The sequence below is a fragment of the Pholis gunnellus genome (genome assembly GCF_910591455.1).
Source record: "Pholis gunnellus genome assembly, chromosome: 14".
Classification (NCBI taxonomy): domain Eukaryota; kingdom Metazoa; phylum Chordata; class Actinopteri; order Perciformes; family Pholidae; genus Pholis; species Pholis gunnellus.
This window is the reverse complement of record NC_136541.1, coordinates 22,755,697-22,768,112: the sequence shown is the minus strand read 5'-3', so window position 1 is coordinate 22,768,112 and position 12,416 is coordinate 22,755,697. Positions and strand designations below refer to the sequence as shown.

The following is a 12,416-nucleotide window of genomic DNA, read 5'->3' as shown; positions in this document are numbered from 1 at the left end:
CTACTCTGGATTTAACCAGATATGAAACACTAAATGGTAAGTGTAACAGGGGCCTAATTTGTGCATGTAGTTAATGCTCAAACATTGATAACAATAATTATGTTTGCTCTGACATGCAGATAGAATACCCTTCATATGCACATTTAGAGCAGACATAAAGACGCTATGATTGATGTTATTTTTTATGACCACCACTATCGGGAACATTGTGCTGCCTTCATTATTCTGGACTGTAATCACAATATGTGGACAGAAGTTTCCATCAATGACTGAGACTCAATTTAAATGTTTCATCATGTAAGTAACGCCCAATTTGTTTGTCTTGTTGTTCAGGCCAGTGGGAGGTGACTGTCAGAAGAAATGCCGGTCCTAGGTGCCCTAGTACATCACCACCTGGACCATGGCGACTCCTTGGCCAATGAGAAAAGAGAGGTGCTCCCATGGCTCCGCCTGCCTTGCTAGATGGCCAGCTTCCTCCTTGATGCTTCTATGGTTGCCGTGGGTGTTGCTATGGCTGCCGTGGACCGCCCGAGCTGAACATGTGGGCAGCGGGGTGAGCGGTGGGAAGGTGCTCCACGGTTCCCTTTCATCCTCCTCGTCCTCCTCATCTTCTTCCTCATCGTCTCCGTCCAGCTCTTCAGCATGGGGCTTCAACACAAGGCAGAGTGGGGGGCAGCTGGACTGGCTGCTGTCGGAGAAGGGACCTTTCCACAGATGTCCGGAGTACACAGAGTTCAGAGAGAGGTTCCAGCAGGGATTTTCTACCAGATACAAGATTTACAGGTGAGAGGGGTCAGTGTGCATGCGTATGTGTGTGCATGTGCATGAAAAGACCTAAAAAGTAAATGTTGTATTACATTTTTTTCTTCTAAATGACCAGAAACAGCAGGTCCACACTTGATTGGAGTAGCTTGGTGGTCCACTGTTGGTAATATAGGAATGTATGTGTGTGTCGGAGAGAAGAAGAAAGAAAGAGACTTTGTGTAGCAGGATTTAAAACCAATCACACTGATCAACCAGTGTGAGGAAAAGGGTGTGCTCTCACTTATGTCTCTGGCTACCTGCCCATACTCGTAAGTGCTTCTGAAAAAGTACACTGAATCCTAGATTTAAAAAAATGAAATTTGTTGACCTTCCATGCCCAAAAAATGCCCACGTCTTTCAAACCCCATGCCTCCATTTTTTTTGTTAAAAAAGCGTTAAATCTCAAACATAGATAATGCCGATATGATTAGAGAAGGGTTTTTTTCCTCCAACTTGACACACAGAAAACATTGTACAGCCTTTCTTAACAGGCTGAGTAGTACTCCTAGTGACTGACCTTCATGTGTAAAATTGAGTATCGTGAAACGTCTACTTGCAACCTTTTGTCGCATATTGAACGTGAATGTGCTGTGAGAGCTGGATTTTCTCTTCTCTTGTTCAGTTTCAATAGTTCTTAGAGGCCTGAAGAGTTTTAACTGTAGTAGCAGTATTCAACAAGTAAAAAAGAAAAAGAAGGATAGATTAGAGAGAAGAAGAGTAAAATGGACACTTTTGCGGTGGTGTAGTGGTGTACTTCCCACATAGATATAGTCAAAGATTTGTATCAGTGTCCATCTCGTCAGCTGCAGTCCAGATTTAATGCTGGTCTCTTTCACCATTATTATTATTCCAAATGTAATATCCAATGTGATAGATATACGCTACATACCCTGTGGCTGCAATTTGGAATTTTCATTTCCTCTTCTTGGAATATATGTATTAAGAGTTTTAACTTCCCCTCCCCTTCAAGAGGTCTTACAAATAGATTATCTTAAAAGTCACGGACGTATTCACTGTCAGATATGTAGAAATTGATATACTCTGCCAACCTGGAAGAGCAGTATCCGCAGCAGCTTGGTCAGTGGCCCTTTACTGTCTGTATCCGACGCACTGGACTTTCAACTAACTCCAATGTAAACCCATCCGCGTCACTATGAGATGCCCAGAGCAACGGGCCTAGTTAAATTAGCGAGAAAGTCAAAGTAGATCTGATGGGAGGTTAGAATGGATGGACACAGACAGGGACTTTCAACCATGAGTCCGCTATTCATTTTGTAGCTTAACTAACAGATTTTACAAACACTGCTAATCTAAAAAGCATAGTTATTGTACACAACAAACATACTCATTTTAACCCAAACCACATTCTTTTCTTAAACCATGTAGTTTTGTTGCTTAAGTAAGTCTTGAAACTAAGTAAACCTATGTTTGAAGTTTATTGTGAAAAAAGGATTGTATGCATGTAAGGAATACGGATTTCCAGGTGTGTCTGCAACCAACACACGAACGCAAACCCCTCGTCTAGACTGCATCTGTATCATCTGTTTTTTCACTTGCACGTCTCACATAACAGATATTTTAATCTTTGCAGATGTCTGCATCGGCTCCACTAAGGTTCACATCTCAGCTCCGTTTTATGGGCGTAATCGCCACTTGAAGCGTTTATTTCGGCTTCAAGAACATTCACAATATGCATGTATACACGACGTTGATGCCCAATGAAAAGGCAGCAAATAACTCTCCTGGCGGCAGAGCCACTTTTGGCAGTGGCGATGCAGTCAGCTGGGTAGTTCCATTAGCTGTCAGCTGTTAGCTAAAGTCCTGGACAGAGACAGAGATGCACACACACACACACACACACACACACACACACGTCCTATCTCACTCTCTCCTGGCAGAGATAAAAGTGAACACTCTAAGTATACATAAGGGCACAGATAATTTAATATTCCTATTTGATGTTGAGCAGCCAAGTATTATTGAAGCAAACATCACTGAGTAAAAAATATTGCCACATAACAAGATGATTAACATGCACAGAAACAATCGCCGGAGGTCAATATATGTATCTATTCAGCTTTACCTTTGTAAATACATAGAGGTCTGTTTTTTTGTGTGTTTTTCATTTTTTTTCAATAATGCAGCACTAACATTCCATCAAGCCCCTTAGTGTATGAGAGCGTTTAATGAAAAGATGTATCACTTTTTATCCAAACATGCAATATTGTGAAATACAGCTCGTCTGGATTAAAATTTGATGGATGGCTTGAAATTCAATTCAAGCTGCTGTAATAGTTCCACTCAACATATTTCAGCTGCTTGAATTGGAATTGGAGTGGAGGAAGGACTTGTGGGAGAGCTATCCTGTTTACTTCCAGTGCTTAAGGAGAATGGAAGGCGAGACGTGAAACTTCCATGAGCTAATGAATTGGATTGTTTGTGCTGGATTTAGTCTTCATTTGGTGTGAAACTGTGTTTTACTTTACTTCTTTTTTTTCTCATCAAGCAGAGTAAGCCAAACTATTATGATGACATATTCTATAGTATACTTTCTTTTCTATCTACCTTTTAATTTGAATTGCAGAATTATTTCATATTTATTTCCCTTACTTTGATTATGATTAGTATTTTAATAAATATTTTTTGACTATTATTATTATTATCATAAATAAAATGATACTGTTCATATTAATAATATTTTGTATTTGTTCTTCCCCTCACTAAAAATACTGGTATTGTAGTATTTATATTGTTTGAATAAATGACTTTGTATCATGTAGTAATATATGAATGAATAAAACAATAAATAAAAAGTCATTTTAGGGAAAATAGAAATAGATTTTAGAGTGAGCTCATACTGCTACTGCGCTTCACAAGATCCTTCCTAATTTAACAACTTAAAATGCATTGAGAGTCGAGAACCTTTAAGTAAAGAGCGACCAGACAGGGATCAGAGGAAATGCTGAATGTATTGTGTCTGGGATTAAAGTCAGCTTTAAATACTTGAAATCTGTGAAGAGATAAAAGAGAAGCACTTGTTCATTTTGAGCAGCGGGCGCATAGTAGAGCTGTGAAACTAGTCTAGGTTGTGATATTTTTTACTCCAGGCTCTCAGACTTTTTGCTGAGTCTGTCTGTTCTGAGCTCAGCGGGATCAGTGTGTGTGTGTATGTGTGTGTGTGTGTGGGGGGGCTGAACCAGTTGAAAGAGCATTTTATGAGCGAGAATTACAACTTGTGATGTAAAATATGCCTTAAATAATCATGACTGTCCATACATGCAGCGTTCACTAATCTCAGGCGACTGCTCAGAACTCAAACTCCACTACATTCTAACCTGTGAAACTCACATTAGCTTAACTGATCAAGTGGACTTTGTGTTGGAAACCATTTCTCCGTTTATATTTTTAATTCAAACAGGATGTAATTCCAAACGTTATAATAAAGAAGAAGATGAATATATGTGTATATATATATATATATACACTACCGTTCAAAAGTTTGGGGTCACTTAGAAATGTCCTTATTTCTCAAAGAAAAGCACTGTTTCTTTCAATGAAGATAACATTAAATTAATCAGAAATACACTCTATACATTGTTAATGTGGTTAATGACTATTCTAGGTGGAAACGTCTGGTTTTTAATGAAATATCTACATAGGTGTATAGAGGCCCATTTCCAGGAACTATCACTCCAGTGTTCTAATGGCCTTAGAAGACTAATTGATGATTAGAAAACCCTTGTGCAAATATGTTAGCACAGCTGAAAACAGTTATGCTGGTGAGAGAAGCTATAAAACTGGCCTTCCTTTGAGCTAGTTGAGTATCTGGAGCATCACATTTGTGGGTTGGATTATACTCTCAACATGGCCAGAAAAAGAGAACTTTCATGTGAAACTCGCCGTCTATTCTTGTTCTTAGAAATGAAGCTATTCCATGCGAGAAATTGCGAAGAAACTGAAAATTGTCACGAAATTGTCTGGGTGACCCCAAACTTTTGAACGGTAGTGTATATATATGGATGATTTAATTTCATATTTGTGATAATACACTAATAAGGAGGATTTATGATATGTTTTTCCAGCAGCGCTGGTATTGTTTTCCTCCTTGTAAGTCTCTGTGTGTGTTATCGTGGCATAATGTGCTCCGGGAGACACCTTCTGAAACGGGAACTACCCGGGAAACGGTTTTGATTTCGTCACCACGACAACATCCCAGCCCTGCAGGTTGCAGTCACGAAACTTGATGAACCACAGGTGTGAAGTTGAGATCAAGATGAAGATGGAGTTCGGCCATGGGTGTGGTGAGGAAGTGAGGAAGGGGCCAGTGTATATTGTGCTGGCTTTGAGATAGAACAGGACTATATCAGAACAGTCCATCCACACTGAGCTGCTGCTTTTTAAATAGCACACAAACATGTTCAGGCTGTTATAATAATCTCCAGACGCTCACACTGACATGTCTGAACTAAAGGAAGGCGGCTAAATGTGGTTTTTGTCGACAAACAACAAAAGCTGTGCATCTGGTCAGTATTGATAGGTGTTAGATTGTATTTCAATGAATTTCAATTTATTTGTATTTACTCACTAGTATTAATATAAATGTATTAATTCATTTAATTTGTTTCTCCCCTCACAAAAACACTTGTATTGGATTTATATATATGATGCTTATTATATAGCATGTTCTTTTTCTTGTTTCATTTATAATTATATGAAGAAATGAGTTTGGATAAAAAGAGTTGATTCATAAAAAATATTTTAAGACTAGATTTATAGACAACATGGTCGAAAAACAACATAAACGGTGCATCACAGCCAACATCTTGAGACGGATATTCTGGTGACTCAGCGGGTTTAACATCCATTCTGTCTGCTCCATGCTCACTGGGATCACCTGTACAGCTCAACTTACAATTTGCACGTTTGTGATAACGGAGTAACAGTCAGTTTGAAATGAAGTTTTTGTGACACACAGCCCTTGAACAGGATAAAACATCCGCTCTGCAGAGCGCTTTTTAAAAGCTACATTTTCAGCTCAGTGCGAACAGAAGACCAAAAACAAAGTACACAATGTATTTTCAAATGTATCCGTGTGAAAAAAAGAAGAAAGCAAAACCAGGAATAGTCTGAAAATAATCCGAATTCATCATTTACTGACATCTTTTCCGATCTTGTTGCAGAGGAAATGAAAACAGCTGATATAACCTTTAAGTTATTAATAATAATAATATTGCAAATCTTGGGTTGGAACCTGCAGGGCCTCCATTTTTCTGGGCCAAACACTTTCCCTGCTGGAAAGACAACGGTGTGTGAAGTGTATAAATAATGCAGCCGGGTCCAGAGTTCATGCTGGCCCCTGTCACCATTATCATTTCCCAAATTGAATACCAAAAATGTGATAGATATACACCGCTAAGGCTGCAATCAGAATTTTCCATTTCCTCTACTTGGAAATACATATATAATGGTTTTTAACCCCCGCTCCTCTGTGAGCTCTTTAAAAATAGATTCTCTTGAAAGTTGTCGCAGGCGTTTGTTTTGTCAGAAATGTAGAGAGCTATACGATCTAATTATCTGGGAATATTTCTCCCTGCCTTTTGTTAACTTATATTCAGGAAAAAGAGAGAGAGCTGATGGTCTGTTTTGAAACTGTGCTTTCAGCTGGTGGCTGTCTCGCTGCTCCTCTGGTCACTCTTAACCGTCACTTATGGGCATAAATGACCGACTCCTTCTACTTGCAGTCTGTTCACTCTCTAACTTGAGGTGTTTCTTTCACTTAAAAAACAAACTCCCCCTTCTTTCTTTCCACCTAAACTTGAGTGGAATGGAAATGACAGCATCACTTACGGATGACGGGGGGGCGTAGTGTGAAATGACAGGTGAAGGTTCCGTGACAAAAGTGGGACAGATTGTGATAGCACTCTGCTTTTGGCTGCGGGACACTTGTGTGATCACGGCAAGCTGAGAAAACATGGCAAACTCTTCCTCTTTGCTTTCTGCTCATTGCTTTTACTTTTTCTTTTTTTTTTTGGCAAAATAACAAACAAAGAAACTATTTTTTATTCTTACAGCCAGAAAACAAAAATGCAATTTACTCGCTAGGACATTGTAAGGTAGCACTGACATGGAGCATTTGTGTTTGTGTCAGCTGTGGCTGAATTAACTCTGCTTTAGCATTGTAATGCTTCCTCTCTGTGTGCGAGTCGTCAGGTTCAACTTTCTTTTTTTTCTTTTTTTTTAACGCTCATTTAATGCAACTGCCACTTGATCAATGCGGTACATGAATGTTTGCACGCAACCAGACAGCAAAAGCTCAGCATTTATTGAAATATGATCATATGAGGGGGGGTTATTTGTAGTCCTGAATCTGAAGTTAAATCCCACATTTATACTATTTTGTACTGTTTCTCAGATTAAATACGATGAACTTTATTAATCCGATGCAAGCATCACAACTACACAAGGAAGTGCAAGAACAGCTGTATAGTACCGAAGAGTAACCCAAACACCGACAATAGATTTAGCATTGCAGCATTACTGGTAGTAATTCTACATAAATGAATGGATGGACTATAGTAAGGTTATCTGGCGCTGGAGGGGAATAGAGACAAAGATGTTGACTCATTTTTACTAATAAACACAATGAAACCCAGGAGAAGAACAAAAGCACTGAGAATATTAACAAAAAGCCAATAAACTGGAAAATGAAGCGCAGCCTCACAGCCAGCTGAAACTACAACCACTCAATGTGTAAGTGGCTTTATGTACCCCACCTGGCCCCTCCCTCACTGGACTGAACCACTACAATACATAAAGATGTATTTGTGATCTTTTGTGTTTAGTAATTGTAACTCAGAAATGAATTGAGGAGGCATCATTGTGTCTGCACATTCGTGCTTCAACGATTACTGAGACTGTGTGAAGATGATTGTGTTTGGGAAAGGAGGTGTCTAACCTTATGTTTCAGTTCATGAAAGATGTTATTGAGCCCATCCATCCCGACCTCCTTATATTATTGGAAGCTAACCTGAACAAAATATTTGCCAGAAACATAATTGCTTGTGCAGTTTTGTCGTATGGCAGGTGAAGCTGTTACTGACAGACGAAGCCCCTTTCTCTCTAATGACATGTTGACGCAGACTTCTTTTTCTTTTAGCAGCTGGTTTTTCTTGGAAATAAAGTTGCTCTGAGTTACTAAGTAACCAGTACAACAGGGATGCTGAATGAGGTCACTCGTCACTAAATGAAGTCCTAAAAGCAAAAAGGAAGTGCCTCCATTTGAGATGCGATCAGGTCACAGCTAAGCCGCGACCTGTTATGTCAGAAATGACTGCTGCCTCTCATCTCTTCCTCCCTCGCCATCAGAGATTCATGGCCACCCTCTTCGTGTATGTGCTTTGTAAGTGCATTCCTAATATGCTGGGATTGCTTTTTTGCTTCTGATTTGATTGCTGCATCCCCCGCTACCCACGACAACAAAGCACCCGCACATTTCAGCCAACGCGTCCCACTCAAAGTATTCCTCGAGAAAACTGGCACACTTCCTCCCAATTTGTATGAAAACAATGACAGTGGCAGTGAAACAAGGCCAGCGGGGGCCTGACAACATGGGCTTCAAGGACACAGTGCCAGGCCAGAAGGAAATGACTTCAACAAAAATCTGGTTTAAGGCTTCGGATCCAGATCCTCAGACCTTATATCAAGTCCATATTTAATTGAAAGCCGATCAATTCTCTTTATTTTTTAATCATTTTGAAAGTAATTTTTTTTTCAAAAAATACCCTTGGTTGTGACTTACAATATGAAATAATAAACATTTTCCGTGCTGTAACAGAAATGCTAGTCAGTGTAATTCTGAGGGGACTAATGATGAAACATAATTTCATGAACATTTTCCAATATGTGATCAGTGATGGTGGTGATAGCGTACACGATAGAACAATGGATGCTTGAATGAAGGAACTGGCGGTCTGGATCAAACCCATAATGTTGCAATTAGACCGTAATTATAATCATACTTATTTTGCGCCTCATGCTAATCTTAGGCAAGAGGCGAGTACGGCGACGTCGCATAGTCACTGAGAAGAAAACAACACATTGTCTCCTTCACGTGTAAAAAGCATCTCCCTTGTGTTTCTAATTACACTCCTGTGACTTTATTGATATGTGATGATCATTAGGGGAAAATAAGCGCCGGCAGTCTTTTCTCTGCATTAGTTTTCCACAGAGCGAGAGCAGCAAATGGCTGCTCTCATTAGCTTTTTAATAAGGGGTAATGGAGATGGGAGTGCATGTTAGCCACGTTTCCCTGTGCTAACCCTGACCCGTTCAATTCTTTAGTCTTGTCGTTGACGTCAGCCTCAAACAAGCTGGAGAACTACCAACGGATGGGTTGTGACCTTTGCCCTTTTCATCTTCTCTCTCATGGCTATAGGCTGTGGAGAAGTCAAGGTTGGAGGGCAGTCCATTTGTATAGCATTGACATAAATCAAAGCTACGTTATGAAAAAAAGTGTGCAGCGAATGCATTCTTCACATTTCTAACAAATGGATACTTATATATATTCTAACATGAGACAGGAGCCAATCACGTTGCTTCAGCAGGATGGGGGAGGTGTGTTTGGTAGTGCAGACCAGCACACAGACGGCGTATTATCACATCTGGATATAAAAGCTGTGTCAAGAGAAAAAAAGAAACCAGATGGAAACACGTAAAACATTTGGCTCAGAAATTACAAATTTGTCGTTGTTTCACAATAATAGCTTTCATGACCAGACTTATTAGGCATGATTCAAGACACTCCTCAGTCCAACCACCCCATCATCATCATCATCATCATCATCATCATCATCATCATCATTATCATCATCATCATCATCACCACCATCAAATAGCGTGATGAAGCTTCTTAGTTATTTGCAAATTCTTCACAGATTTGTGAGAATACAACAGCATCCGTTCCTCAAATGCAGCACTGACTTTGCTCATGTAAATGTGTTCAACAAGAATAAGTAACTTAGCTCAGAAGTTTCCAAACTGGAGTCTTGTATCCATCAGGACTCTTTACGGAGCCTCTACGGGGTCTACAGGCAGAGGATGATTAGTCTCTTCCTCTTTCTATGAGTTAGATCAATGAGACCAAGAGTTTAGACCAAGTGCTCTTCCTAATATCTGCTGTAGAGCTGAAATGATATTTGATTCATTAGATTGTTAAATAATCAGTTGACTGATAGAAAATGAATCTGCAATTGTTCGAGTCAATTACCAAACAAAAGAGGCTGAAAGTTGCTGCTTTGCTCTGTTTTATATGACAATTCAACCGAATAACTGTCCAAACCCTCAAATATTCAAAGACGGATCTTGTGATTTTACTATTTTTTGAGAAATATGTAGTCTATACTATTAATTAGTTAATTAAAAGAAATAATGCATGTAATCATTAGTTAAAGCCCTAATCTTTGGCTATCATTTAACAATCTTTGGAAACCTTGTGCTTCAAACATCCTAGCAACCAAACAATCTACTAATTCAATAGGGTTTCAGGTCCCGCTGGTATTAATTGGTTCCCAAAAAAAATTAATAAAACACTTATTTTCTATTGTGTCTTTATAAAGCGGGCTAATTTATTTTATGAATTTTTATTGTGATGTTGGACACTGCATACCATCTTGACAAATGCAATCTCATCTACCCAAACGAATCCCTCAAAAGTAGTTGTTTACCCAATCAAACATTACATAACCTGTGAAGAGCCTCCTCTGGGTGGATTTGGAAGTGGAAGAACACCGCACAGCACGGAACAATCACACTATTTTCAATTTCCATCTTTCTGAGGCAACAAAGACGACCCGTCAAGCAGTTCTTATAGAGACACAGACGGGGGCTCTGCCTAATTTCCTACTTATCTCTACTTATGGGGGACTTGAGGAAGATTGGCTGCTGATGAGACACACAGGATGGGGTGGGAGGGCGCCTGGCCTTTTCCTGCGGCCCACAACATAGAAGGCTTAGCGGGAACAGAGCAGCGGGTTAGAAACAGGCCTGTGGCTCTGTGATGGAAACAGTCAGGAGGAAAGAGCCTGTGTAGCGGGGAACACTTGGCTGTCGGGCACACTGGGTTTGTGTGTGTGTGTGTGTGTGACTGTGTGTCCGTTGGTGTGTGTGGCTGACCAACATAACTCTCACTAAAGGACATAGCACAAATGTGGGTCAGATACTCCCTGCCACACACAAACACAGTGTCTTTGCAGTTGCTGTTTGATATGTTAATCTCTCTATTGCATAAAGGTGTGCAACAAAAGAAGCACAAACTGCTGCGTGTATTATCATTGGTCTGCATATTCTGTTATCAGGTTGTCTGTCCATCCATCATTCCTGTGAAAGCGATATCTCAATAACAGGGGATTTATTGAAGTTTGGCACCAATGTCCACCTGGACTCAGGTACGACCTGATTAGAATTTAGAGGTCAAAGGTCAAGGTAACTGTGACCTGACGTCCGACCCATTCTCAGCTCATTTTGTTTTGAACCTTTGTTTTCAAATTCAAACCATCCCCACAAAAATGTCACTCTAGAAATGAACTGATCCTGATAACACCGTCTCGTGACGCCCCCTCCCCAGGTTAGCACTGTTAGCTCTGTCAGCACTGTTGCCATTGTTAGCAGTTATATACAGAGCTTCTTTAAACACCAACAGAGGGAGAGATAAAGAGATCACAGAGACAAATCCCATACTGCAGCCTAAACAAAGAAAAAGAGAGAGAGACACATATCCATACATGTATTGGAAAGAACAAGACAAGAAGGCAGAATGCTCCTGGTTTCTGCTTGGTTTTAAGCTACTGTGATTACACTGTGCACGGCTCTGATTGTATACAAAAAAAGATGACAAGATTATCAACAACTGCTCATCCCCAGAAGTAACAGTTAAGAAAAAGGAAAGCAGTGCTACATCAGGGACTCGTGTCATGTATTAACCTATTGCGCTCAGGGAGAGATGGCCATAATGAGTCAAGTATTACAGCGATTGTGTGAAATAAAGTGTCCGTAAAGCAGCAGGTGAATATAAAAGAGACCTTGTCCTGTCCTTAGAAAAGTGAATAACTACAAATTGATTTAAGGCTCTCCGAGAGCGAGATTTCGCATTAACCTTTAATACAAGCCATCAAGAAGAGGCTTGGCTTTTAAAAATGGAATGCAAAGCCAAAGCTGTCAAAACAAAATCTTTCTGGAAGACTGAGTGAGAGATGAGTGTGTGGGTGTGTGTCTGTATGCATGAATCTGTGTGCCTTTCCATTTGGCCTCTATCCAATTCAAAACCAAGAAATAACTCACAGTAAATGTCTTAACTGATAAAATGCCTCGAGTTCCTCTGCTTACTAAGTACACAAAGAGCTGGAGATTTAAAAGGAACAGTCCACTGAAAACCTATCGAGTTTCAAAAGGTGCCTCTGGAAAGTTTGTAGCTCGCTTTTTTGCAGATTACACTGCAGTTACAATGGAACAAACCACTGCTACAGCATAGTCCATTTCTCCTCTCTGAACTACCGCTGTAGGCTTCTTATGGGGCATCCTCCAAAGTCTTATACAAACTTCAGTTTGTCCAGAACTTG

General features: G+C 39.9%; 1 protein-coding gene across 1 annotated transcript in view; it reads left to right on the top strand.

Moving 5' to 3' along the window:
• Positions 1–400: 400 nt before the first annotated feature.
• Positions 401–12,416, top strand: part of brinp2 (bone morphogenetic protein/retinoic acid inducible neural-specific 2) — a gene marked incomplete at both ends in the record, with an annotated part of 121,957 nt that continues 109,941 nt past the window's right edge. The window contains one exon of the mRNA XM_079172509.1: positions 401–783. Coding sequence (XP_079028635.1) covers positions 401–783 — 383 coding nt within the window. The remainder of the gene's footprint in view (positions 784–12,416) is intronic.